The 27806-nt window shown below is 31.5% G+C and overlaps 3 protein-coding genes across 3 annotated transcripts; 2 read left to right on the plus strand and 1 right to left on the minus strand.

Moving 5' to 3' along the window:
• Positions 1–2186: 2186 nt before the first annotated feature.
• Positions 2187–3549, plus strand: LOC121222406 (dof zinc finger protein DOF5.1). The gene has a single exon (XM_041103138.1). The coding sequence runs from the start codon at positions 2366–2368 to the stop codon at positions 3329–3331; it is 966 nt and encodes a 321-aa protein (XP_040959072.1). The 5' UTR covers positions 2187–2365; the 3' UTR covers positions 3332–3549.
• Positions 3550–11301: 7752 nt separating this feature from the next.
• On the minus strand, positions 11302–14904 carry LOC121222407 (L-ascorbate oxidase homolog). Its single transcript, XM_041103139.1, has 9 exons — positions 14780–14904; positions 14521–14677; positions 14294–14403; positions 13835–14105; positions 13269–13365; positions 12791–13136; positions 12336–12701; positions 12185–12263; positions 11302–11717 (listed from the first exon to the last, which is right to left on the minus strand). Exons 2-9 carry the CDS (start codon positions 14662–14664, stop codon positions 11514–11516), a joined length of 1617 nt encoding a protein of 538 aa, XP_040959073.1. The 5' UTR covers positions 14665–14677; positions 14780–14904; the 3' UTR covers positions 11302–11513.
• Positions 14905–22970: 8066 nt separating this feature from the next.
• Positions 22971–24081, plus strand: LOC107915845 (reticulon-like protein B13). The gene is made up of 4 exons (XM_016845046.2): positions 22971–23127; positions 23205–23391; positions 23486–23697; positions 23768–24081. Exons 1-4 carry the CDS (start codon positions 23085–23087, stop codon positions 23944–23946), a joined length of 621 nt encoding a protein of 206 aa, XP_016700535.1. The 5' UTR covers positions 22971–23084; the 3' UTR covers positions 23947–24081.
• The last annotated feature ends 3725 nt before the right edge of the window (positions 24082–27806 follow it).

Consider the following 27806-nt stretch of genomic DNA (forward strand, 5'->3'; position numbering starts at 1 on the left):
ACCTTTTTCCTAATAGAGGCATGTAGAAGAGGAGGATTTCAGTTTACTATGCCTGTATGTTTTATGCTCAAGTAACACGTTTAGGTCCAATGCATTTACTGAGTTGCTTAAATTGGAGCTGTGCTGGATTAAATATTTTAGCTTCTATTTTGCTAATATAAGAGACCAATTAACTGTGATTTGTTGTTTTATTTCTTTCTATTTATCTTCACAGTTTCATCGTTGTTCTATTTCTACATATTTTCCTATGTTCTTTCCATATAATTTTCATATTTGTTGTAGTGGAGTGGGTATCAATCCCAATCTTTATCCAATTACAAGATTTAATTTGTAAGAGTTAATAAACATAATTTTATTTTCTTATCTACCTGTATCTGAATGATGTTTTATGAAAACAGCCATGCTTCCAATAATGTGTTAGATGGGCTGAACATGTTTGATGGAACTGATGGTCATTACTTCCACACGGGGTCAAGGGGTCACCACTTGGTGTGGGATTCTCGCCTTTTTAATTATGGAAGCTGGGAAGTATGTACTTCTACCTAAACATTTCTTAATGAATAGCTTGTTTAAAGATTTTGGCTTCCTCCCTTCCAGTTGTAAATATTATTTCTTAATTGTTGCTTTAGGTACTGAGGTATCTTCTTTCAAATGCAAGATGGTGGCTAGAGGAGTATAAGTTTGATGGGTACAGATTTGATGGTGTGACTTCAATGATGTATAAGATTTCCTTGATTAAGAAAATGTATTATTTATTTGATTAAGAAAATGCATTGTATGTTTTATTACCTTGCATATGTATTATTTATTTTAGTTTTGATTCTAAATTTTTATTTTTACTTAAGAGTTCTAACTTTTGGATTTTAATTGTGTTATTAATTTATTATTTTAAATTTTAAATTTAAATTCATTAATTTTTATATTTAGTTTTAAAGTTAAAATTTCCGTAGAAAATTTAATTTAAATAATATTTTTTATTTATTCTTAAAACATAATATAATATTTATCATATCAATAAATATTATTTAAAAAATTATTTTTTTAAAAGATATGTTTTTAGTGGCGTTTGTGTGAAAAGCGCCGCTAAAAGTCTTGATCTATAGTGGCATTTTGTGAAAAAGCGTCGCTAAAGGTCCTGATCTAGAGCGGCGTTTGTGAAAAGTGCCGCTAAAGGTCTTGATTTATAGCAGTGTTTTCGAAAAAAGCGCCGCTAAAGGTTATGATCTATAGCGGCGTTTATTTCAAAAAAACGCCGCTAAAGTTAGCGACACTAAAAAGCACCGCTAAAAGTCTAAAAAAACGCCGCTAAAAATATATTTTGGTGCATGAATAAGTGATGTTATGAGATTAGGTCAATCTTCTTTTTATACTTGATTATGGATTAAGGGGGAATACATGTAAATATCCAAATAGGCAGAGAACCAGGTGTCTAGTACACAAGTATTGCTTGAACGATACAAATCTTATCTTTAAAGGCCATTTTCTTTCTTTATACGAATTCATCCATGAATGTCCAACTTTTTTATAGCATGACAGATGATTTCAGGGCTCTACATTTCTTGCAAGAGAAATTATATATTTGAAATATTTTTATTTGATGAATCGAAATATCAGTTTGATTTATAAATTCGAATTAAGATAAAATGTAAGGCATGAACAAATGTAATTGGGAATGATGGAAGCAGGGTGGGGCAGGGAGGGCCACGAGTGGCATTGTGGTTGGAGGTGGGGAATTCCACTTTACACGCTCTTCAATGTCATTAGTCTTTCCTTTGAACTGGTAATCATGGATTTTCAGCCCTTAAACCCCAACCAAGCTTCTTCTTTTAGGAAACTTGATTACAAATAATCATTTGTCAATTTAATGCATAAGTTGAATTATTAAAAACACCCACAAGGATAAATGATTGATAGAAAGGGATTCAATTTTCAGAATGGTTAGCTAATTATTAAAGTGAGTGTGGGTCTATTTATAGCAACATACCTTATACTGGCCTATGACATAACAAGATACTAACCTATGCACCGCCATTTTTTCCCAAATATAATTTAATTAAAATATGATTCCCACAAAATACTATACTAAACTTCCATTTCACTTCCCTCCAAAAACCCACTTGCTTTTGAGAGAGATAGGCACTAAAGTAAGCATTTTTATTTTATTTGTAGAGGCTATATTAAAGAGTCCCGGGGGTTTTATCCTGTATTCATTTGCACCCACATGAACAGCCAAATTAACCAAACCCATATTCAACTGAAACTCCCAAAGCCATTCCTACTTTAGCTTTTCACCCACTAACTCAAAAGAAAACACTCACCTAGCTTCTTTGCTTTTTCTTTTGGATTGTTTTAGATCTACAAAAAGATGATTCAAGAACTCCTTGGAGGTTCTTCTTGCTTAAACTTTGGAGGGGAGAGGAAGATCTCCATCAATGGAAGCATTTTGGAAGGAACCCCCACTTCTTCTCCATCACCATCATCTTCTTCTTCTTCGGCGACGACTTCATCGACCAGTAATTCATCGAATCCGGAGAATCATCACCAGAATTTGAGGTGCCCCAGGTGTGATTCCTCCAACACAAAGTTCTGCTATTACAACAACTACAACCTCACTCAGCCTCGTCACTTTTGCAAGACTTGCCGTCGGTATTGGACCAAAGGAGGAGCTCTCAGAAACGTTCCTATTGGTGGTGGGTGTAGGAAAAACAAAAGCACTACTGGTGTTTCAACATCTCTGGGGAAATCAACTTCTCCCAAGATGAAAACAGTAGTTTCTGAAATTGGAAGATCTGGGTTCGATCATGAGCTTCAGTCTACTCCAATTCTTTGGACTTCAGCGGCCCAGACTTCCCATCTTCTATCCAATCTAACCTCAATGAGAGCTACCCTAAACCCTAACCCTAACACATTGTCTAACCCTGTTAGTATTAAGGAAGAAGTGAGTTTGCTTGGATCTCAAGTGATGAATGAACCAGTGGTTGCAGCTGCTGCACTAAATGCTCGACTCCTAGGCTTGGATCTCGTTAATCCTTTCTGGAAAAATAATCAACACCACGCTCAACAACAACAGAATAATAGTGGGTTCCTTGTAGGTGAAGTTCAAAACACAGGTATTCAAGAACTGTATCAAAGGCTCAAATCATCATCGTCGTCATCATCATCAAGTTATTACTCTGATACTTCAGCAGTAATTCTAAGCAATGTCGCTTCTTCTTCATCAACATCCATTTTGGAGTCAGCTCCAGTTGCAGGGGGAGAATTGGGTTACTGGAATCCGGCATTTTCATCATCGTGGTCTGATCTTCCAACAACTAATGGTGCATATCCTTAAAATAATCCTTTACCTTTCGTTTAATCTCACCTTTTTTTTATTTTTTATTATAAGCTAAAAGTGTTGTCCATCGGTTCTTCTTTCGTAGTGCATCAGGTTGTTTCTTTTCTTTTTTTTTCTTTCTCTTTTAGGTGTGTTTAATTATTTAACTCATGAGCGTGTTCCAAGGATGTAGAACAAGTTTCTAAAAGAGATGAAAAATGTTATATGTTTTGCTACAGTTTTCGATTTTTCGTTGGATGTATCCATCACTGTAATGTTTAAAAAGGTGACATTTGACAAAGAAAACCATTATCGTATGTAAAGGGCTGAAGTTCAACAAAAGAGATAAGACAATGAAACTTGTTGAGTTTGCTTTTCTTAACCATACAAATTATTCAGAAGAGAATAAACAGACACATGGCTTTAACTTTAGTGTGGTGATTAAATATTAATTAACTCAAAAGCTTTTTTAGGGTTTCAGTTTATGAATTTTCATAAACTATAAAGGTGTGTGTCATCAACTGGTGGGTTGCATATGGAAGATTGAAGATTCTCTAGTTACGAAATAAAGGTTTGAAGCAGGCTTTAGTGCAAGTGTTGCCATAAACAGCTACTTGATTCGGCGCAGTTGAAAGGAGGATTCCTTGCAGCTGCATCCTTATCAGTTGGTGTGTCGGCCTGCCTTGCCCTTGCCCTTGGCCTTGCCCTTGCCTGCTTCTCCCTGGATTAGCCTTCACTTTTATTCCTTTCTTTTTTTCACTTTTTAACTTTTTTAACATTTCCATTCAATTGTTTTTGAGAGCTGATATTAGATACTTTTTCGCTTGTAAAGGGTGTCTAATCATGGCATTAAATTGGATGTTTATCATTTTTTGTAATATCTAAATAGAAATTAGCATAATTGCTTAAAAAACTTTATCAGATTCAATTTACTCAACAAAAACGATATTTTATTAAGGAAAAACCACTTAACAGTGAATTGCACGATAACACCTCATAAACCACGAGGACATACAACATTGTAATTAAACTAACGATGAGACCACAATTACCGCCTAAGAGGCCTAAAACTTCCGACAATAGAACATATCAGAAAGGTTAAACTCTATATTTAGTTGTTGTATTTTGTGAAATATGTTAATTTGATTATTTTTAGTATTTATATTTTTTAAATTTTAAAATTTCATTTCTTATAATTGTTAAATTAATTTAGTTAAGTTTTGCTATTTTCAAAATCTGATGAGGTAAATATCTTATCATATGTGTAATGTCACGTTAGCTTGTTATTTTCCCATATTATTCATTAAAAGTTTAGTTAATGGATTAACGACGTCTTTTGTGTCGAGTTTGAAATTTCAAAATTCGAAAAGTATAGGGACTTAGAATAATCCAAATAGAAAATATGAACTAAATTTACAATTCCACACATAGTACAAGACTAATAATTGAATTTAATCAAATGAATTTAGCTACTACTATTTGCTTCAGGACTAAGATTTCAAAATTCAAAAAATACAATGACCACAATTGACCAATTTGAAAAGTATAGAGACTAAAATTGATCAAATTAAAATACAGAGACCAAGTCCATAACTTTTATAAAATATAAGGACTAATAGTATAATTTAAACAACACCAAACATACATGATAAGAAATTGGATTGACAATCAGGTTCAATCACCTTCTAAGCCCAAAGAAATAAACTCAGCAAGAATAATCATCAATCCATATGATCTCCTCAAAAAGGAAAGAAAAGAAACTATATATCCTCCATTTTCTCTACCATCTCCAACTCTTGTATCTACTGCTTGTGCGCTTTATATACTCAAAACCATCTTCCACAGTTTCGAGACTTCAACAACTCGTAAACTTTCATCTCATCAAGACATCAACCCAACCGCAAACTTGCCTCATTACAGTACAACCCAAATCAAGGGTCAATTTAACTAAATAAAAATTACTTTTTTGGATTCCGCACCACTTTCCTCAACATCTTGCTTACGAAAGAAACATTCAAGCCTCTAATCATCTCAGAAAATTTTGGATAATATGTACGTATCTAAAATGCATAATGTAATAGATCAAGAGTCACTTTAACATGCATGAATAGAAATTAGTAGTGACTTGGAACAAGGGTTGAAAGTGATGAAGTGATTGTAAGAAAATTGTAAAAGAAGAGAAGTGATGTGAGTGACCCCCCCAACAAAAAAAAGAAGAATTCATTTCATCTTGAGTGTCTTTTCCTTCACCATCTTTAGATTCTCTAATCAGAGTTAAAGATTCTTACAAAGAGTGTGTAAAATAAAATTGGTCATGACTTCTACAAGCTTAATCTACTACAATGTTCAAGATCTTATCTTTGAAGGTGAAAATTACGATTTTAGGCATTCAAAATAGATACATTATTCACTTGAATGCGAATATTATGGAGATCTAGAAAATGCTACAGTGCAAGAGGGTGTCTCTAATATAGAGATTCTGTATGTTTCTATTAAAATATTATTATTTTACTTTCACTTGTTCAATTAAAACTATTGCGATTTTTTCTATAAATAGAGCCCAGTAGCTAAGTAAAAACAGATACCACGCTAAGCATCGGCACTCTATCATAATTTTGTGAGATTTATTCTTCTAAATAAATTCTAATTTTGAGATTGATATTCCCATTGAGTATTAATAGAAAGTTTTCATAGTGCTCATCGGTTTACAAATTAGAACTTACACTCTAAGCAAGTCAAAATTTGAGAATAGTGAAGAAAATCGTATTAGTCGAAAGTCAAGAAACACCTTATACCGCCTATTCCAAAACATAAGTATAAATTTGATAAAGAGTTTATTGTTATAAATAACACAATCGGTTGGGTTTTAGAAAAAAATTAATTTTCCAATGTGCAAAAAGAACTGCTTTCTAAATCGAATTTTTCCAGCACATAAGTGGTGACCCAACTAGTAGTGAAAGTGGACATTTCAGATGACATTGCGATAAGCAACAAAAAAAAAACACATAAGAATTGTTTACGCAACTCGATACAACAAGTGAGATTAATTCACTATCTTTGAACTCAATACAACAAGTGACCTTAGTTCTATCGCACTTTGGTATAATAATCTCACTTTTGTATTCAAAGACTAAACCTCTTACCTCTAAATTCTCCCATGAGAACTTAAATTGTAAAATCAAACAACAAAAGGTTATATTCTCTCAATTGCACTCCTACAAAAATGTTTCGCTATGAACTGATAAATACTATCAATAACTCTGTACATAAACCTATATAAGTCTCTTGAATATATAGAAGTTTGAGACTTGCTAACATACTAGTGGCCAGTTACAATACCAATCCCTATTAAAAGTTAAAATAGCTAAATACAATATACTAATAAAGAAGTCTGTTGAGAGATATGCTTTCAGTGCTCTTAATCCAATCTTCACAAATCAAGGGGTTTCAATCCAATCTTCAAAAATTTATTACTCCACAAGATAGATCATCAAATATGAACCAGCACACATCCATAAGATCAATAAAGTTAGTTTCCATCTGGTTTGGTTAGCACTTTGACAGCCACTTAAAAAGCTTTTCCCGATAATGAAACATCTATGGAAACAAGACTTTCATATTTAGAGCATAAATCTATCTTCACAAACAACTTTAGATATGCTCAAATCCCATCAAATTAATTATATTTAATATAAAGATATAAAAAACCATAAAATTAGCTGATATTTTCTTAAATTGCATATGTAAATATATAAATACAAAATATAATAGTCACCACCTGTGCAACTTAGGTACTTCTTTTGATCATGTCTCTAGGATGTTTGGTATTGGCTTAGTGTTCAGGATCATGATAGAGCTCTGATGGATGGTTGGATTTGATCTATGCAACATCTATCGAGGCAGCAAAAGCTTTTGCTATCCGTGTGGCGTGCTTGAAAGCAAAAGACAGAGGTTGGTCCCATGTCATTTTTAGTCTGACTGCATAAATGTGATCAACCGACTCAATTCGCCTTCTTCATGTGAATGTTGGAGTAGTTTGCCATTAAACAAGATATTCTTTATTGTTTGTCTTTGTTTTGATCATGTTTCCTTTTCGTAAGTGGTTCAAGAAGGCAATGAAGTTGCGAATTAAGGGTCTGTCTGTTTAGTTACTTTTATTTTCCGGAAAATGTTTTCTTAATTTTTCGGTGTTTGATTCTGTAAAACATAGGGGGAAAAAAAACTTGTTAGTCAAAGGAAAAACCTTCGCTTTTTTCGTGAAATTTCCGTAAGTCATTTTACGCTTCAGGAAAAAAACTCTCTTCAAACATTTTACACTTGAAACAATTTCTCACCTCCTTCTGTATTGGGTTCCTCTTACCTTAGGAAAACACCTCTCCGTCTCACTCATCGGTGCTCTCACCAACGATACCAAAGGTAAGGTTTCAAATTTTCTTTTACAATCATTCATTTTCATCTCTGCTTCTTAAAGTTCTGGTAGATTTTTTTCTGTAAAAAATGGGTTCTTAGGATTATTAGATTTTATTAACCGTATAAATATTAACTATGAAATGAACCAATTAATACTTGAATTTATGATTATTAGATTTAGTTTGTCGTTTACAAAGTTTTCTTGAAACACTTTTTGGGTCTGAAAGTGCAAATCGAGGGTCGATGGAGAAAGTGGGAAATGGAATGGGTATTGATTGGATTCAATTTGGAAAGATAAGCCTGGGTTTGTAGAATGAAATGGGATGGGTTACCTCACTCTCTTCTCTTTTAACTTCTTATGTTAAAGATAAAATATTTCATTTGTTTTAGCAAGCTTTTGGCACTTCAAATTGAATTTTATGGCTGTTCTGTTTTCATGTGGTTTATTGTTTATCTTTGTAACTTGTTATTTGTTGTCATTAGGGACCGCTTTTCCCTTCTACTCATTTTATTTGATCGATGGCGTTGTGTTCTTCAACAATCTGTGTGAAGCTTATTCTATGGAGGATGTTTTTGAAAAAGTGCAAAGGAGAGCTCTTGGCTAAGCTTATTCTATTGAACAATTATATGTTATTTTCTATTTATATATGTTCTTTCTCTTTTTAATGAAAATATTATATCTGTTAGATGTGCTTGTGGGTCTTTTGCATATTATTTTCATTCAAGATGATAACTTCTTAAGCTTTAGTAAGACAAATATCTTGAATTCTAGCTAATATTCTTGTTCATCATAGAAATTGCTAGTAGAACTTCTTTTTAGGTGTTTAAGCATGATAAGAACAAATGCAAAAATAGTTGGATAAGTAAGTACGTATTTCCTATGCAAGTATGGATTCCTTCATATAGCTTAAGCTTTTTTATTTGTGGACGACAATTTTCCTTGTGGACACTTCATTAAGTAATGTTCATTTGATTGATTCATTCTTGTAACAAGATTTGAACACTTTATAAGTACACTTACATTTCTAAGTATCCTTGGTAGACTTTTTGCTGATATTTTTGACTGATGTAATTAACTTAGGGGGAAAATGGTTTTGCAAAATCTGTAGTTGATAACTTCTTAGTCCTAATTACCAAGTCGTTGATCAATGGAGGGTCGCATGGAACTTTAGAATCCAAATTGATGTTACGGCTTTTATGTACTTTTTTTGCATGGAGTCAAGTAAATGACATTGATGCATTGGCAACCTAATATTCATTTTGCCCTTTTGGTCTCTACGCATGATAACATGCTTGGTTTAGTTTTTGGTTTATCATTGGACAAGGAATAAAATGACAACTCTCTTGTTTGTTGATGTCATTGTTAGTTTTGATTTGAGTTTGCTGCTAGGTAGAGTATAATTTATTCTAGTGTGGTTGGTGTTCTATGAGAAATAAATATAACAGTAGGAATTATTGTTGTTAGGTTAATTCACATCAATAGTTTTAGAACTGTTGATGAGTTTAATCCTACTTTGCTTCGTTTTTGTTTTTTTTCAACTTTTGCAATTGAATTTTGCTCTAATTGTAGGCAATGGTGATCATATAAATTCACGTGGGCTGTTCCAGAGCGCAGAGAGAAGATGGGAAAAAATGCTGGTCAAGGGGAGATCTGATGTTGCTTCTGAAATGGCATCACTTTGTTATGGGGAAATTGTTGGTTAAGGGGGAGATATGATGTAGATCATGAAAATGTTAAACATTACCTTCATATGTACTGGTTGAAATCTGTATTATCTATATTTATGTTATTTGTTTTAGTACATCTCTAATGGACTGTAATGCATTGATACCAGATGCAAGTGTCTTACCACTTTTTCGGATTTGCTTTATTAAAGTAAATTAAGGGAGTGTTTAAAAAGCCATTGGTAATTGGTAATTTGGGTGGAATTACACAATTGGATAACCATTGTAATTAGTGGGTCTCACTAGACCACTTAATTAGGTGTAATTCAATTTTTAAGAGAAGTTGAGAATTGAAGTAATTATATAACTAAATTTAAAAAATATATTTATTTTTATAAAAGTTATAAATATTATATTGTAAACATTAATTTACAAAAGTGTTATAATATATTTATTTATAAATATTTATATAAAAAATTATGAATATAACTTATTTATGTGTCAATGCTATATGTTATAAAAATAATATAGTTATTCATAAAAAAAATGTTATATTTTTTTATCATAATTTATTTATAAAAAAAATAACTTACTAAAGTTATGATAAAAAATTATATTATTTATAAGAAGTGTTATGAAAGTTATTAGATAATTTATAAAACATTTTTTTATAAAGGTTATATATTATAAATTTTATGTTATTTTTATTTAATTTGTGTATTATAAAAAGGGATATAAACTAATATAAATCTTTCTCCAAATTAAATTTATATAAGTTTTTATAATTAAAGCTACACACTATTTGTATTGTGAATCCAAATATTATAAGGTTGATACTAATTATGCAAATACAAAAGGTTTTCTCTTGCAACATATCGTGAGGTATGATATCATTTAAGAGAATGGTGCCAAACATGAGTACCATGGATAGCTTGCGAACTTTATAATTTGAGGTATTCAAGACTTCAAAATATGGTTGAGAAGACATTTGTTATTCTAAAAAATTTATATTAACATCACCACCTTTTTATAGCATAAAAAAAGAAAAAAAAAACAGGATAGATGTTGCAGATTTCATAACTTGAATAATAGGTGGAATTGAGATGATCTATACTGAAAGAAGATATTGATAATCTTAATGATACAGATTTAAATTCAGATGATGAACTTTGTCCAAAATCAACAGATAATGATAAAGAGCATATGTTAAATGTTATAGGGGAAGTAACTAACCAAATATGCCTTAAAACAATTAGATAAAATTGCATATGGTGTGTATTCTTTTTGTTATTTTTATTAGTAATTGTATTATCAACTACTTTTTTAGACTAACATAATACATATGTTGATTTGATTTTAATTTTTGTTACTTGTTTAGAAATTACATTTATCATTATAGTCAATTAATACTTTTTTTAAAAAATAAATTATATAATTGTGTAATTACAATTTGTACTATCAAACATGACATATGACATAGGTTACGAACATTTAGAGAATTACAATTTTTTTTTGTAGTTATACTTCCATTCAATTACATTGTGCCGTTTAAACAGATGCTAAGTTAATTCCTTTGAAAAAAAAGGGTTAGATATATATACATATATTTAATCATGGTTGAGTATAAAATAAAATTAGAATTGAAATATTAACAGCATTTTTTAAAACTAAAAGATTGGGATTGTTTTATTTTTTAGTTAATTAAATAGAGTACGGAAGTATAAAGAAAAGGTAGAATGGGTAGCGGTAATGACTAGCCGGTGACTACACCACAGGAGCTCCCAGCTCTCCTCTTGTAATTTGGGGGACTTGCTTTCTGCTTAGCATTCTTTAATTTGACCTGTTCAAAGCTGACGCATCCAAAGAAAAGGTGAAATTTTGCTACTTTGAGATCCATATTTTAACTATAGATATATTCTTGATACCATGATTTGATATTTCTTTCAAGCCCTTGCAGCTAATACAGAAAACAAAAGGAATAGATATATAATCTGATGTTTTCTAAGATATACAAATGCAAAAGTAAAAAAACAACATTTCAATCCACTCTATTTTTTCTCATCTAGTTTCTCGGCAACCAAACGCTCGTGAACAGGAACCGATACGTCCATGGGTTTAACCCGTACTAAGGGTGAAACCCAACAGCTTTGCCGCAAAGTAAGACATTAGAGGGAGTATCGTATTCGTTGGTGAGACTTCGAACGGGATCAAAGACTCTCAAGTAAAATTGTTGCCCAAGATATTGTCTTCCCCATGCTGCAGACCTCAGGTTCCACATCCCTTGGTTGTCCATGGAGATCAATACGGCTGTCCAAGAATTTGGATAAACCTGGCAGGGAAAAGAAAACACCAGTAGCACAAAAAAATTTACAATATATATATATGGAAACCCCTAAAATACCGGCTATTGTATTCGGATTTCAGAGTGACTATTGTATACGAGTATATCTAACATGGTTAACTCATTTTGTTCAAGTTTTTCAATATATATAGAAGAACATATCCTTATACTACTGGTTGAATATGTGTCATAGTTATAATTAGTATATGAGGCCTAAGCTCCCAAACAAGTATCTTATCCGGACTAGACCCTGAACAAAGACATGATGTGGCTTACCTGGGTAGTGTGTCTCGTAAGAGCATCCACTAGATTGTAAGTTTTTCGTTTATAGAAGAACATATCCTTATACTACTGGTTGAATATGTGTCATAGTTATAATTAGTATATGAGGCCTAAGCTCCCAAACAAGTATCTTATCCGGACTTGACCCTGAACAAAGACATGATGTGGCTTACCTGGGTAGTGTGTCTCGTAAGAGCATCCACTAGATTGTAAGTTTTTCGTTTATGTGGATTCCACTGTCCGGAGCCGAAACTGTATATAATGTAACAGAAACGATAAGAACAGATTTCTTTAAAAAAAAAAAAACAGGGCATTGTGACTCACCCAACAACCCAAAAATCATAACCATCAAGATGCCAGGATTGCGGGGTGTTTTCGTTGTTCTGAAAGACGACTTCAAGAAAATCATGGAGAGAAACCGGCATAACGGAGGTAGCTACAGTTGCGGCACCACCTGAAGGAAGGCCTCGGATGGAATCCATGGTGAAAACACCGGGAATGTTAAAATAATCCGCAAGCTTCAGAGGGGTATCCGAATTCACATAGGAGACACCATTCACGGTGTAACGCAGCTTTCCATTTATAAAAGATGCCGAGTTGGCCAAAACAATGGTCTTGGTTGGTGTTATCTTCCCATAGTGGAATGAACCCTGGGGATTAGGCCTAGCTGCATTAGATGTCAAATTCCACCTTCAAGAAAACGAAGGAAAACGACTTAAATACGATTATATTTATGCTAAATTGAACATATGAACCAAGTATTCATGAATCACAAGTACCTATATGTCCTTGCCTGCTGCATTGACCAATGAAATTGGAATGCAGGAGCTGCAGGCAGGGGTCCAGAAACCGGGGTTTGTGAGTTTGCGTAGTGCAACATTGCAGTTGCAGTGAGAACGGTCCTCGAAAATCTTGTCGATGCAACAATGTAGTAATCCTTTGGTGGCTGATTCAAGGTTACTAAGACAGCTAAAGATTGGCCGACATGAACATCAAGAGAATCATATAAGTTCTGAACCACATGAGAGCCTTCAACCTCAACTAACTTCATTGTATGACCCTGAATCCTGAAGTTGAATGAGGTGGATAATCCGACATTTGAGATCCTAAACATGTATGTTTTGCCTGAAACACCACAAATAAAACTTATTAAGTAATCACATGATGTCCTTTTGGAACAATGAATGAAAAAACTTCAAATTTAGAATTATGTTGAATGAATGAATAAAAATGCTATGAATTAAAGTTGAGGATGACCTTGTTCACCACTAAAGGTACTTTGAGTCTGTCCATTTATAAGGACTCCATCAGGAAAGGGCAGAGGCTTTCCTGAGTCCAAAGATTGCTGCAATGTCTGCAAAACAGGAAATAAATATATTTGAGACAACTAACCAAACCAAACCAAGCCAACAAGTTGTAATCCCGATCATCCAATAAGCATATCGTGATCACACAAAACATGTGTCATGCTTCTCCACTTTAACCACCCGATTCAATCCCCGATCTCTCGTCTTCCTGAATTATCACCCCAAGGTACTTAAAAGCACTCTGCTAGTTGTGACACTTAACCATCAAGTGTGATAAAATCTCAATCGTCATTCTTTCTTTTACTAACCATACTCTTCATATACAAAGTATTTCTTAGACTTGGCACTGCAAGAATGACTATGATCAGTTAATAACTTGCATACCTCTACAATTGTTATCTGACTTAGTGTTTCTAATCGAAAAACAACATCAGGAGCGGCAAGGACGAAGATACTAAAAAATTGAAACGAAAATCTTAACCTTTGGGAGAAAAAACAAAGCAGGTGAACACAAACCTTATGGCTGGTTTTGTACCAGTCACCAATAAGTAAAGTGAAGTCTCCATCAGGGTATCCGTAAGGGATTGGGATCACACTTCTATGGTATATATTGAGTGCTCCAAATCCTCCAGCAGCTTTATGCAATAGAGTTGAAGGGAAATATGTATAAGACCCAATTTGATCCTTGGCCTGGAACTTGTAGGTATAGTTTGAGTTTGGAGGGATAGGGCAATTGGTTCCCAACACTCCATCCTGCCATGAGTTCTTCCGTTGCTTAATGCCATTCCTGTTATGGTTAAAAACAGGCCCCTCATTAATCATTATCATTTTGACAGTGCCATGAATTTTGGTAGCAGAATCAAAGTCCAATGAAGTCATATTTCTTTCATATGTTTAGCAAGATTGAAATGAAGTGAAAGTGTCCATGTTTGAGACTCAAGGCATATATATGTATAGAGAGAGAGAGAGACCCACCATGTCAACAAGAAAGGCTGGTCAAGCTTATTAATGAGATTCAAGAGAATGTTGTTATTAGTCACCACTTCAAGTTTTGGTCCTGGAAACTGATCATTGATGAGAATAACCTTTCCAAAAACAAAACAAAAATCAAAACTTGTTCAGCAACCCCAGATGAAATCCACATCAAACAAAGCACATTATTTTCAACATTTCATATAAAATAAAAATCATATTATTCCAACCTGCTGGGGAACTCTAAGAATAGAACGAGTGCCATAAGTAACTGTCCAAGTGTAATAAAAATATGGGTCTTCAGCATCCACTTGGGACACACCCAAAAGAGCCAAAAGTCCAATAACCCATTGTAGCATTACTGCTTTTCCCATATCTTTGTTCACCCTGAAAATGCCATTGAACCAAGAATCGTTCATTAGTAAACTAGGAAACATATATGGCAGAATTGGGTTATCACCATTTCACCACCTTGAAAGATGAACTTACCTGATTTCAGAATCCCTGGAAAGTTAACTATAGAAGAAAGAAATACAGACTTCTTATAAGAAAAAAAAGCTGCAACAGATACTGGTCCACTGCCTTTCTTTTATTGTTTTTCTTCAACGTAAATTTCTCCTACCTGTAACCTTTTTTTGAATTATAAAATCGATTTTTTTTCATAACGGGAGTATGGATTTGTATTTAATACATTTTTTTTCTTTAAACCTGTCAATGTAATTTTAAATAAAAACAAAAATATCAAAAAAGAAATGACGACTACATGTTTTTCGTTTTTCTCTTAAGTGAAAACAATGTCTAGAAAGGTTGGTTTTAATTCAGGTGATTAATATAATTTGACGTCATAATTCAATTAGTTTGAAATGTTTATATTGGAAACCATGATAGAATTTTTATAATAAAAACAATGTGAGTTAAAATATTATACCATTAAATGTAATAAGGCGCTACAAGTAGATACAAACATTTATGAGCATATTAAAATTTAAAATCTCAAATAATTATCCACAATTAATATCGAGTTTATGGAAGATCAAAACTAAGCCTATAATTAATAGGGATTAAATTGAAACAATTTAAGAAAGAAGGAAGAATCTTCATACAGAGGTCACACGACTGTGTGCGAAAGTTCTGCCCGTATGGAATGAACCACACAGACTTATAACTAAACCGTGTACTAGAGTCATGCCCGTGTGACCGGATCAAATGAATGTTTATTTTGTTTTAATAGGTGATAAATCTATAGTTTAAAAATATTCATTTTAATCCAAAGGTTGATAATGTTATGATTATTATTATAAAAGTTTTTAATCAAAGGAACAAGATTTTAGTTAAAAAAAATATTTAGTAAATTATTAAAAACCAGCCACCTGGTTGCTTAGAGGCTCCCCTCAAGCCTAGAATGAGGTGAAATGAATCACGCGTATTAAAAAAATGTAAGATAGGCGAGAAAGGCTTTACTTGTTTGATGCCATCTTTATAATAATTGCTTTCATTTCATCATTCTTCTAAAAACAAATTTCTTTCCTGTAATCTCGCCATTGATCTCACCTTTTTCCTTTTCTAACTAAACCATCATAATTAAAACACACCTTTTTTTCAAAGGCTAATTTACATTGACGTTTTAATTTTTATATATTATATTAATATATTTATAATTTTAAAAATTTACAAATATTCTCATTTTGATCTTCATTTTAAAATATTCATAGGAATTTTGTATATATTTTTTTTAAATTAAAATTTATATTAATTATAATATTATTAAATAAAATTAAAAAACCCCACCCTCTCTACTCCTTTTATAACTTTGGACAACCTATTATGTCTAAGGATGGCAAAATTCGAACCGCACAATAGATTTCGAACATTTAGAGTGGATTTTTCTTTTTGAAAAGTGGATGCGGGGTGAAGACGGGGTGATTCCTTTCTTTTGGATAGTGGGTATGGAGTGGTTATGGTAATTGCTTGCCCCACCATGACCCACCCTATTAGATGAAATTATCATTTTATCATTGTATATTTAACAATTAAAAGGGTAAAAATGTAATAATGTTGTTAGTTGTCTTTCTATATCTAGTATTTACCTCATTTAGGATTGTAAGGTTTGAAACACCCCTAACCTAAATCCGCCACCGGATCAAGGTCAAGAGGTATTACCAGACATAAGTACAGATTTAAACATTCATGTAATACATACTCATATTACAAATACAAATTATATCCAGAAAACATGTTCGAATTCATACTATGAATATAATCATATTTCAAATAATTAAACATGCCTTAAAGTTATACAGCATACATATATATATATATACTGAACATAGCTTAATGACCTTATACAAAATCGGCATTTATCTCTGCATAAAATGAGCTAACGCATTTTTATTAAAAAAAAACAAACTTAAGCACAAAACCCACATCAAATAAGTCATTTAAGCATAATCAAGTGTACACATTGTTAGTCAATATATCCTTTGTTCAGCTATCAAGTTACTATAAGAAATTCTATGCTATTTATATCCTATTACATATGCTTTCTAGATTCATTCTTTGACTAATTAACCAATGTGGATAACCAGTTAAATGGTACACATTTTGCCATCCATATATAAATTGAATCATGCCGTTTACTATAATGAATAAAATGATTCGTTCCCATCCAATGTTACTTTAGGTACCTATTAAGGTCGAATATATACATACTTAAACTATTTCCAAAGTCTATAATTCATTTCATTCCATACAAATTAAGCTTTTCATTTTAAGTTTTTCAATCATCACTCACAAATTAATTAGCTCCTTAACAAATTTGTATAATGATATGACTAAATTTATTTGACTCAAGTAATATAATTAAATATATTGTTTTACTAAGTCATGTCTTAACAACTTTAATAGTTCACAAAATAAAAATACAAACATATGATAGCCGTAATTTAATAGCTACTTAAAGAAACCGAATATACATGTAAATATATATATATAGTTTATAAATCTTCTATTTCCAACCAAATTTTTCTTAGTAACTTTTTATTTTCTAACTCATTTGTAAGCAAACTAAGGTCATTTTAATAAAACCAAATTCGACATGCTTATAATCAAATTTTCATGCCATAGCCAAACGTATATGGTTAACAATTTCATTAATAACTATTTTAATCACAAACTTTAGAACTAAACATATTATTTTACCTATATACCAAACCAAAGTATATATATATATGTCCTATAAAAAAATCCATACACCCACATTCAACTTAATAAAATCATAATTACAATTACTTAATATTTAGCTTATCTCACAACTAAGGCTAATCATAACCCAATATATATATATGCCAATTACTTAATCTAAAATTACTTAACTTATCATTATTTGTTATAATACATTTATCAATCCTACTCATACCATACGTTTTATTGCAGAAATTCCTAAACCAAACATCACCGATTACATCTATATATACATTACCTTATATGTATTATCCATTTAGTATTAAAGGATGTTTAAAATATACTTAAGCCATTATCCAACAAGAACACCAAACATAGACAAGAACATTAAGCCATTTTCGTATGGCTTCAATATATACACATTCGAATTAAGCAAACCCTAAAGCTAGTCTATACATGCCGAAATCCCAAAAGAAATTCCAGTTTATAAGATACTATAAATAGTCGATAGTGTGATAGGCTTTACTGATGATCCCGAACTCGTAACGACTTTAAAATCTATAAAGCAAAGATAAACAAACACACACAGAGTAAGTTATTCAAAGCTTAATAAGTCGTAAGCATGAATAATATTTAACGGTAAAGAATAAAGGCATATCATTTATTTTATAAATATAATATACATTTCATACTCACTCTTCAACCACATATATTATTTAATAAACCGAGTATTCTCTTGTGTGAATGCTTATAAAACATTCACCCTTAACAACATAGTAACCAACTATCCCAGAATTACTCTTATATATACACATGATAAATTACTACTCATAATTATATACTATATATGATTCTAAATAATTTACCTACCTTATCTCCATTTAATCACATAACTAATATATACCTGTATATATAATTCATTACCTTTCAGTTTACGTTTAAAATTTTTCATTGAACTATTTGAAATTTAAAAGGATACGCGAATAGTCGGGAGGCTCATACAATGCCAACGTCCCAGACGTGGTCTTACATGTAATCACTGATCGATGCCACTATCCCAGACAGGGTCTTACACGAAAACACAAGTTGATGCCAACGTCCCAGACGTGGTCTTACACGGAAACACTTTTCAAAAAAAATCTCCTGTATTTCTAGAGTTCGTACGACTTTCAAACATTAATTATCAATTAAAATTGAATTCAAATAACTTACTTATTTTAATATATACAATCGGCCAAAACTATTACTATAGTCAATATTTCAATTTATCACATATCTACTATATGCTAATGAATTTAACAAAATTTAAATGCCTACCGACTTACCTCGGATATCAACGGATACGATCGACTACTCGACTACTTCGACTTTCCCCGATCTAATTCTGTTTTCTTCAGTTCTTGATCTATACATATTCAAATTTAACCCTTTTATTCATCAATTCATTCAATTTAATCCAAAAATACACAAATGGGTGAATTACCATTTTGCCCCTGACATTTTACACTTTTTGCAATTTAGTCCCTATTGCATAAAACACAAAATACACAAAATTTCCTTACACTATGCTAGGGACGAATATTCAATAACTTTATACAAGTCCACACATTTTATTTATTTCACATTTTAGTCCCTCAAAAATTTATTTTTACAATTTAGCCCTAATTACTCAATTTCATCAAAGATTTAAAAACAAACTATGTTAATTTAATACATATATTTCATATTTCACCTTCAAACATCACAAAACTCATGAATTCATCAATGGCATATTTCAAAATCATCACCAATTCACAAAATTGAAGCATGGGCTTTAAAGAACACAAAGCAACGATCTAAAAAACGTAAACATTATCAAAAACCGAAACCGAAACATACCTTAATTGAGCAACACCAAGGCCGAATGTTCAAAGTTTTAAAACCTTATTTCTTTTTCTTGTTTTTGGTTATCCCAAAGATGAACATGCACGGCTTTGTTTATTTTATGTTTTATATTATTTACATTATAATATATTAATTACTATTTTAACCTTTATCATTTTATGCCATTTCCACTTACTCATGTCCAAAAGTGTCCATGCATAATTAAATGGTCTAATTGCATCATAATTACCTTATGCTTTAAAGACAACAACAATTCGGCCCTTACATATTTAACTATCAACTTTTTCATCTTACGCGATTAAGCCATTTTTATTAAATCGGCACTCAAACAACAAAATTAAAACACGAAAATTTCATGGATATAAATTCACACATAATAAACACATAAAAAAATATTAATTTATTTTCAACTCGGATTTGTGGTCCCGAAACCACTATGTTTTATTAGGGTCGAAATTGGGTTGTTACAAGGTTTGTGATCCTAATTTATAGGCTAACTTGTAGTTGTTTCCATATTACTTGTATAGTAGACTTTTCGTACTAAGACTCTTGTATACATGTACATAAAAATGATACTATTATATAAAATGATATAACATTCTTTTCCTTACAATTCTACATGTTTACATGGTATAGGAGAAGGTTTATTCCGACATTAAAGATTTCTTTTCTTTTTCTTTGTTAGGGTTAATCAATCCCTTCTAGTGTGATTGATTTATTGTATATTTGTGTTTGAGGGTGTGTACCTTTTTTTTGTATTCTGGAATCTGTAATTCAAGATGATAGACAACATGTCTAACTCTGATTTGCATGTTTCTATTGGAACTACCATGAAATTTAATGGTTGAAATTATGCCCTTTGGTCTCAAGTGTTTCGTACCTTCCTTGGTTCTCAAGGTCGTGATAATCATCTAGTTCAAATAATGACAAACATTCAAGATCCCAAATATGTAGCCTGATGTCAATCTAATTGTGCAGTGAAAACTTGGTTGTTGAATTCATTGGAACCTGAGATTGCTACCTCAATTGGTAAGAAGATGTGGGACTCTATCAAAGAAATGTTTTCAATGATGGTAATAATTCTCGTATTTTCTCTTTTTTTCAACAACTTATTGATGATAAACAAAGTGAAAAATCCCTTACTGAATTTTTTACTGCTTATAGAGGAATTATCAATGAATTTCGTGAATTGTAGCCTCTCTCTACAAATTTAGAAACTCAAAAACTTCAATGGGAAAATCATTTTGTTTGTGGATTTCATGTGAATCTAAATGATCAGTATAATGCCTACTCTCCAAGCAACTTTCTCTCGCATACAATTAGCTTCTTTAACTCTGTCATCTCCAAGCATCAAGTAAGTTTCTGTACTCAAACCCAGAACTGCAAATGCATGACACATGCTTTCATAAGTTTAAAAGTGTTCGCCATTTTAGTTTGAATGCATGATAAAATAAAATCATGAAAAGGGATCAATGATGGGTTAGATGAAGTTAGGAAAGGGAAAAAGAGAGTACTTCTATTAGATACCGCCACACGGTCTTGCGGAGTGCAAATCATGATGTGCGAAGCTCCAGGCCTTGCAAAAGGGACACTACGGTGTTCGAGCATCAATGTATAGGTTGATGAATGGAGGAATAGATGGAATATGACAGGAAAAGTGAATGAAAGATCATGGCTAGGCCATGAGACCGATCAGAGGCTATGCGCCTAAAGATGAGTAAGATCATGGCTGAAAGACGCCATGGCATCACACTAACAATGAGTAAGACCATAGCTGAAAGATGTTATGACATCATGATATAAATGAGTAAGATCATGACTAAAAGACGCCATGACATCATGGTAAACAAGATTAAAAACATAGTTGAAAGATGCTATGACATCCTACGAAAGCCTATCGGGACAGTAAACACGGAGAATATAAGGTGTAAGATCATATTTGGACTATGCCAACCCAGGTAGTCCACTGAAACGGTAAACATAGGGTCACAATGTGTAAGACCATGGTTGAAAGATGCTATGGCATTAGGAGATAATTTGACAGTCAAATGAGTAAGTCCATAGCTGAAAGACGCTATGACATCATAGATAGTTTGGTAGGACGTTAAACATGGGATAGTCCAATGAGACGTTAAACACGGGATAGTCCAACAGGACGTTAAACATGGGATAATCTGTCGAGACGAAAAACACGAAGCTTGGAGAGGTAAGACCATAGTTCGACTAGGGCATCGAATGGAGTCCACCAGGACGACAAATGTGTGATTATATGGCGTACGATCATAGCTCAGGTGTAACAGTATAAGATAGTCCATCGAGACAATAAACATGGGTGGATGATCGAAATAGTAATCGTTGAACAACCCGCAAACAAGGAAAAAGGGTTGGAAGGAAAATGGAAGTATCAGATGCAATTAATTTAGAAATTTTAATTAATTTACTTAACTAGACATTAATTAATTAAGTTAATGTGGGCTGTATCATTCATTTATAAGAGTTTGCTTTAAGTAAAGAGTTGAATATAAATTATAACTTACTTGACACCTCCAGGTGTTGAGCTTCATAAAAGACATTTATTAAGGATAGATTTATGATAAATGATGAAAATTTAAATAAATATAAATTAGATACTCATGGGTTTCAAGTTCAATAGAATACATGTATTAAGTTTAGATTTACGAAAAAGATGAAATTGAAAATGTATTGAACTCGACAATGATGAGTGTTGACTTCATTGAACACATTTATTAGGGTTAGATTTAAGAAATGATTAAAATAATAATTAAATAGGAACTCGACAACCACCAGTGTTGAATTCCTTTTGTATTTATTAGGGTTTAAATTCGAATGATAAAAATTAATTTTAGATAAATTACATATTATAAGCAACTCGATATCACGGATGTCAAGTATCCTTATACATTAAATACAATTAAAAAGTTCAAAGGTTATCATTAAATACAAATATATTGATTTGATTTGAATTAATTTTTACTATCATCTTTAATATGAAGATTAGTTAATCATTATATAATAATTACTTCGATTGTATTCGGGTATAAATATTGTGACACAAATTAACATTAAAACTTGACACCCGTATATACAGTGATAATCCTAAAAAATGTATTTACACTCGTACATACGGTGATAATCCTAAAAAAACGTATTTTAAAAAATAAATTGTAAGGAAATGTATATTAAGAAATAATTTTAGAAAATTTTTTACTCAAGCAAAAAAAACTGGTTTTTGATCATTATTCGTCAAGGATAATTTAGGAAAATTTGTTTTTCCTATTCGATGGGGGTTGAATGCCGCAACAAGGAATCCCTATAACTTTGGGCTTACGAGACTTGCCGAAGAAAAGCCCAAAAGTAGAGTATGCTTTGAGTGGATGAATCATCAACCAGCAACAGCTAATGTTATCAACACTTTGGGCCTAAACTTCAAAAAAAAAACTGGGTGCTGTAGTTTGTTCTTATCACAATAGAATAGATTAAAGTAGAAGAGTTTGGCCACAGCTTGAAGCTTTCACCGACTGTTGCATGGCTTCCACGTTGTTCTCTACACTTGTGCACGTGTAAATCAGACAAACTCCTCTTTGTTCTTCACTTAATTTTTTTTAATCAACAAATTCAACGTTTCATTACTTGAAAACACAAAGGAAATACACCCCCAAACTACTTTCTTTCAAAAATATTTCAGCTATCTTGGTTTCAAATCATAACCATGTCTGCTGCCACCCCACCATCGTCTTCATCCCCTGCATTAGGTAACTTCAAGTACTGCAACAACAATAACTGCAAGCTTTCCCTTGTTGTATTTATATCTAATTATGTTTTGTTTCAGATACTTTCAGAGATATAATTCTATGGAGGAGAAAGAAAGTGAGTGCAACAGTTGTTCTGGTTTCAACAGCAACATGGATATTGCTTCAAGTATATCAGTTCAACTTCATCACTGTCGCTTCATGGCTCATCATCTTCATCCTTGCTTCACTTTTCCTTTGGGGAAATGTTCTCAGGCTTCTCGGCAAGTATGTTGTTAATTATATATGCTTTCCCCCTTCTTTTTAGTTAGTATATATCGAAAAAGAAACATTGAAAATCATTGTGTGCGTGTGTATTTAGAGAACCACCAAATGTGTCGGATTTCGATATCTCGAAACAGACAACCATGGAGATTGCCAACACATATCGAACATTTTTGGAAGATGTATTGAGATGGATGTTTCATGTGACCGTTGAGGAGAACTGGTTTGTGTTTGCAAGAACACTGGCGGGGCTTTTGATACTATCCTACGTTGGAGCCTTCTTTGATTTCCTAACACTTGTTTACATAGGTAAATTATTAAAATAAATCCATTAATCCGTATTATCTGTTTATGTTATTGATTGGATTGGGGTTTGCAGGTATAACGATGGTGATGATAGTGCCAGTGATATATATGAAGTATGGGGACCAAATACAGAGGAGTGGGGAGAGGGTGAAGGGTGAAATGGGAAGATTTTATGAGATATTTGATGAGAAAGTGGTGAGGCAGAGGATGAGTAAATTTGTGAAACAAGAAAAAGAGAAGAAAAATGATTAGAGGATAATGTATAATTTTTGTTTTAATGTTTTTCTTAGCTCAAATTAATTATTAATTAGAAGATTAAATAATGCGATGTATTGTGTTGATTGTTATTAACTTTGGAAATAAATAAACCAAATCATTCGCAAGTAATTTGTTTTTGTTTATGTCGCAGTTATTAAATCATTTTGGCTTAAATCTCTATTATTAATTATAATAATTTGATGTGACTGTCTTTATATTTCTTTTAAAAATTTACATATTTTTTTATGTAGTTTTTAGTTATGTTACTAAAAATATTTACGATTCAATTTTCTTCAATTTTGGGTTCTCAAACATTTGAGTGTTTTATTTCATTTCAAAGAAGAGTAAATTATACAATGTTTAAGTGCTTATGATTAAAGTTGTTATCATTTTAATTTTAAAAGCTACCTACCCGAGTGTTTTGCATGCGTTAGTGTTGAGTCGGCTTGTGTCACTAACTTAATAAACAAAATTATTTATACTAGAAACTCTATCACATGTGTATGCGTGTAGAAACTATATATGTGTATTTAAAAATAACATACAATAAACAATGGACATATGGTTTAAAATTAATTAATCATAATAACACATGAAATATATAGATATTAAAATAAAAATAGATTAAAATAAATTTTAAACACATAAATACACCAAATAAACAATATTAAATGTATTAAAATTATTTATCATGATTTTGTCATCAATCGTGAGTTAGTGTCTAGTTGATTTGTGATAGCAACTCAATTAATAACATTATTCATACTAGAAATCCTACCACACACGTGTACGTGTAAAAATAAAAATCACTTATTTAGAACATAGATGTGTGTTTAAAAATAATAGATAATAGACAATGAAACATATATTTTGAAAGTAATTAATCACAATAGTACATGAAATGTAATGACCTAAATTTCAGTGGTGTCAAAAAATGCGATTTCAAAACTCTATTTTCGTAAACCAAATTTGTAAATATAAAATAAGAATTTTTACGAAGTTAATATAAAAATATATTAAAATTTAGATAAATAATTTAGTCAAAAAAGCAGTTAATTAAGACATGGAGATTAAATTGTAAATGTTCAATCGCAATTAAGTTTTAATTATACAAACAACTAAAATAGTTAATAAATCAATTTTAGTTAATAGATAGTAGATGGTGATGATGTTCGCTATTAAGTTAAAATAATATTAATTTAAACAATTAAATTAAGATTAATTAAATGTAAAATATGATTAACTAAATTAATTTACCATTAATCTAACTATATAAGTTAATTAATAGTGGAATGATGAAAAAAAAGCCATCATCTTCATCATCTATCACCGTCCACCACTAAAACAAAGAAAAAGAAAACCTTCAAGCTTATTTGAACTTTTAGGAATTAATTTAAGTAAGTATCTAAGCCATTTTTTTTATGAAAATTGAATCATAAGAGCTTGATTTAGGTAGCCTATATATCATTTTGTTCAATTCTTAAGTTTTTAGCAAGTTTCCATTATTGAGAAATTGATGAATTAAGCTTGAAATTGATAGAAATTAAGCTTAGATCATGTTAATGACTAAATTGTAAAGTTAAATAAGCTTAATAGTTAACTTTGTAAACATTAGGGGCTAAATTGCATAAATTGAAAATTTGTCATGATATTGTGTTATAAATTGAAATTATAGGGTCCCTAATGAAAAAATGTGAAATCAAATTTTGATTCGAAACTATAAATCGAAAGACATACATATTCCGAGTTTAGGGACTAAATTAAATAAAATGTAAAATATGTTTAACTTTATATTTAAATGTGAATTGGATGAAATTTGATGTTATTTATTTGTTGTATTATCGCATGTAGCTAAAGACAACTTCGAACCGTCGAGAGGGAAAGGAAAAACGAGAGACGTCAACGAGTAATGTGATGATTTAGTTTGTACTTTTATGATTCGAGATCAATATATTTGTTCGCGTATTCATGTTAATTGCATGATTGAGTATCGAGGTGAGTATATAATTTTTGTATGAATTGGTTCGTTGTGAATGATATTGAATATCGAGATATTGGACTAAATTAAACAAAATAGAAAGTAGTATGATTTAATTGATACATGATATATGATATGAAAATGGATTGAAACATGTTATATGATATGAGAAAATTTAGAATTGATGATGAATTAAAATGAAATTATGAAATTGAATGTGAAATGATATATGAATTGGATTGTTTAATGAAAATTGGATATTGAATACCCTATTAATTGTTCGAGCAAAGTCGAATATAGTTAGCATGTCATAGGATAGATTGAGTATGGGTTACTTCGACTATATGTCAATGAGCGCTGGGTGCATTTTTCTTCGGACATTTCGATGAGTGTCGGGCACACTTTTTTTCCTCGGTTAAACCAATGAGCTCTAGGCGCAATTTATATACTTTGGATGTTCTGATAGGCACTAGGTGTCAAATTGGTGTGTTGGTTGGAATCGTGTATCCGTTCAAGTTTGAGTTAGGTTAATAGGGATATAAAATGTAAATTGGATAATGATATTTTAATTGAATTCATCATATGGTTTGGTGATGCAAATGTATATTGCAATATACAAATAACGATAGCATGTGAATGACCATACGAATCGGTTATATGAGCTCGGATGGTCGATACAGAAATAATATGAATAAATAGATTCGAGAATGAGTTGAATTAAAGAAATGAGAAATTGGAATATAGTGAAATGAAGTTATTTGAACCTTATTGTTGAATGTTATAATATGATAAGTTTAAATGCTATAATCAATTAAAATGGTGTGCAAATTGGTAATATGCATAGTTTGTATGTTAATGGAAGCTTTTAGTATGAAAGTTTATGTGTAATAGCTAAAGATTGATCTTGAATTGATAGTATGTAATTGGTTAATGTTTGTCTTATATTGACTTGAATTATGAAAGTGTAACAACCCAAAATTGGGCTTAGAAGTTTCGAGGGTATTTTAGAAATTTTAGCTTATATGTGCTCGAAATTTTATAAGATTGGTAGTCGATAATGTTTTCGACAATGGCTATTAGAAAATTAAGTCAGTTTTTAAAAATGAGTTTTAAATACCTTTAATTTTGAAAATAGGGTTGGTTTGTAAAAGAGTCAAAACAGAGAGTTTTTATGAAGTAATTTGCCCAGAATTTTAAAATCAACCCAAAAACCCTTATTCTTCAAATTGATTTCACAATAGTTTCCCCCTATTTCATTGTTGTGCCGTCCCTTGCTTCCCAAGCTCCTCTCCTTCACTTTTTGTTCTTCAAACCTCAATCCATTGCTTCCCCTCATTCTCATAGCATTAATCTTCATAAATATTCAAGAAAACATCCTAAAACATCATTAATTTCATCATCTTCTTCAATAGTGGGTTTTCCCAAATTTGTGTCAAAGTCTGTTTTTCTTCCATCGAAGGTAACCAGTCATTTCCCTATTAGCTTTTAGTATGATTGGATCCTTAAAACTGAGTTTTTAGCCATTAAATCGTGAATTTCGAATAAAATTTAAATATGGGGTCGTTAATGATGAATTTCAAGTTTTTGAGTAAAAACGTGACTTTAAAATGTTTTTCAATTAGTTTTGATGTGATTAGAAAGTTTCTAAAGCTCCATTGAAGTTTCGCTAAGGATTTCTCGAGTTTTAATGAATTTTTGTCATAATGCTCAAAACTTGTTGAAAAATGTCGATACCTTGAAACGTGCAGTTTTGTGTAGGTTAAAGCTTGGAAATTAGCCGTAGATGAATGGAATTCGTTTCATGCAAAAAGATTAAGCGTAGGTTGAGATATTCAAATTTAAAGTTTTCTATGTTGAAGGTTTTAGTTAAAAGAGA

Source organism: Gossypium hirsutum, chromosome D10, assembly GCF_007990345.1.
Source record: "Gossypium hirsutum isolate 1008001.06 chromosome D10, Gossypium_hirsutum_v2.1, whole genome shotgun sequence".
Classification (NCBI taxonomy): domain Eukaryota; kingdom Viridiplantae; phylum Streptophyta; class Magnoliopsida; order Malvales; family Malvaceae; genus Gossypium; species Gossypium hirsutum.

Excerpts from the sequence above, each read along its gene's own strand:
- LOC121222406 (XM_041103138.1), top strand. The coding sequence starts at position 2,366 with ATGATTCAAGAACTCCTTGGAGGTTCTTCTTGCTTAAACTTTGGAGGG.
- LOC121222407 (XM_041103139.1), bottom strand. The coding sequence starts at position 14,664 with ATGGGAAAAGCAGTAATGCTACAATGGGTTATTGGACTTTTGGCTCTT. Across the intron at positions 14,106-14,293 it reads CAGCCTTTCTTGTTGACATG|GAATGGCATTAAGCAACGGA; the intron begins GTGGGTCTCTCT and ends TAACCATAACAG. Across the intron at positions 13,137-13,268 it reads TACCTTTAGTGGTGAACAAG|GCAAAACATACATGTTTAGG; the intron begins GTCATCCTCAAC and ends GTGGTGTTTCAG.
- LOC107915845 (XM_016845046.2), top strand. The coding sequence starts at position 23,085 with ATGTCTGCTGCCACCCCACCATCGTCTTCATCCCCTGCATTAG. Across the intron at positions 23,392-23,485 it reads GTTCTCAGGCTTCTCGGCAA|AGAACCACCAAATGTGTCGG; the intron begins GTATGTTGTTAA and ends GTGTGTATTTAG. Across the intron at positions 23,698-23,767 it reads CCTAACACTTGTTTACATAG|GTATAACGATGGTGATGATA; the intron begins GTAAATTATTAA and ends TGGGGTTTGCAG.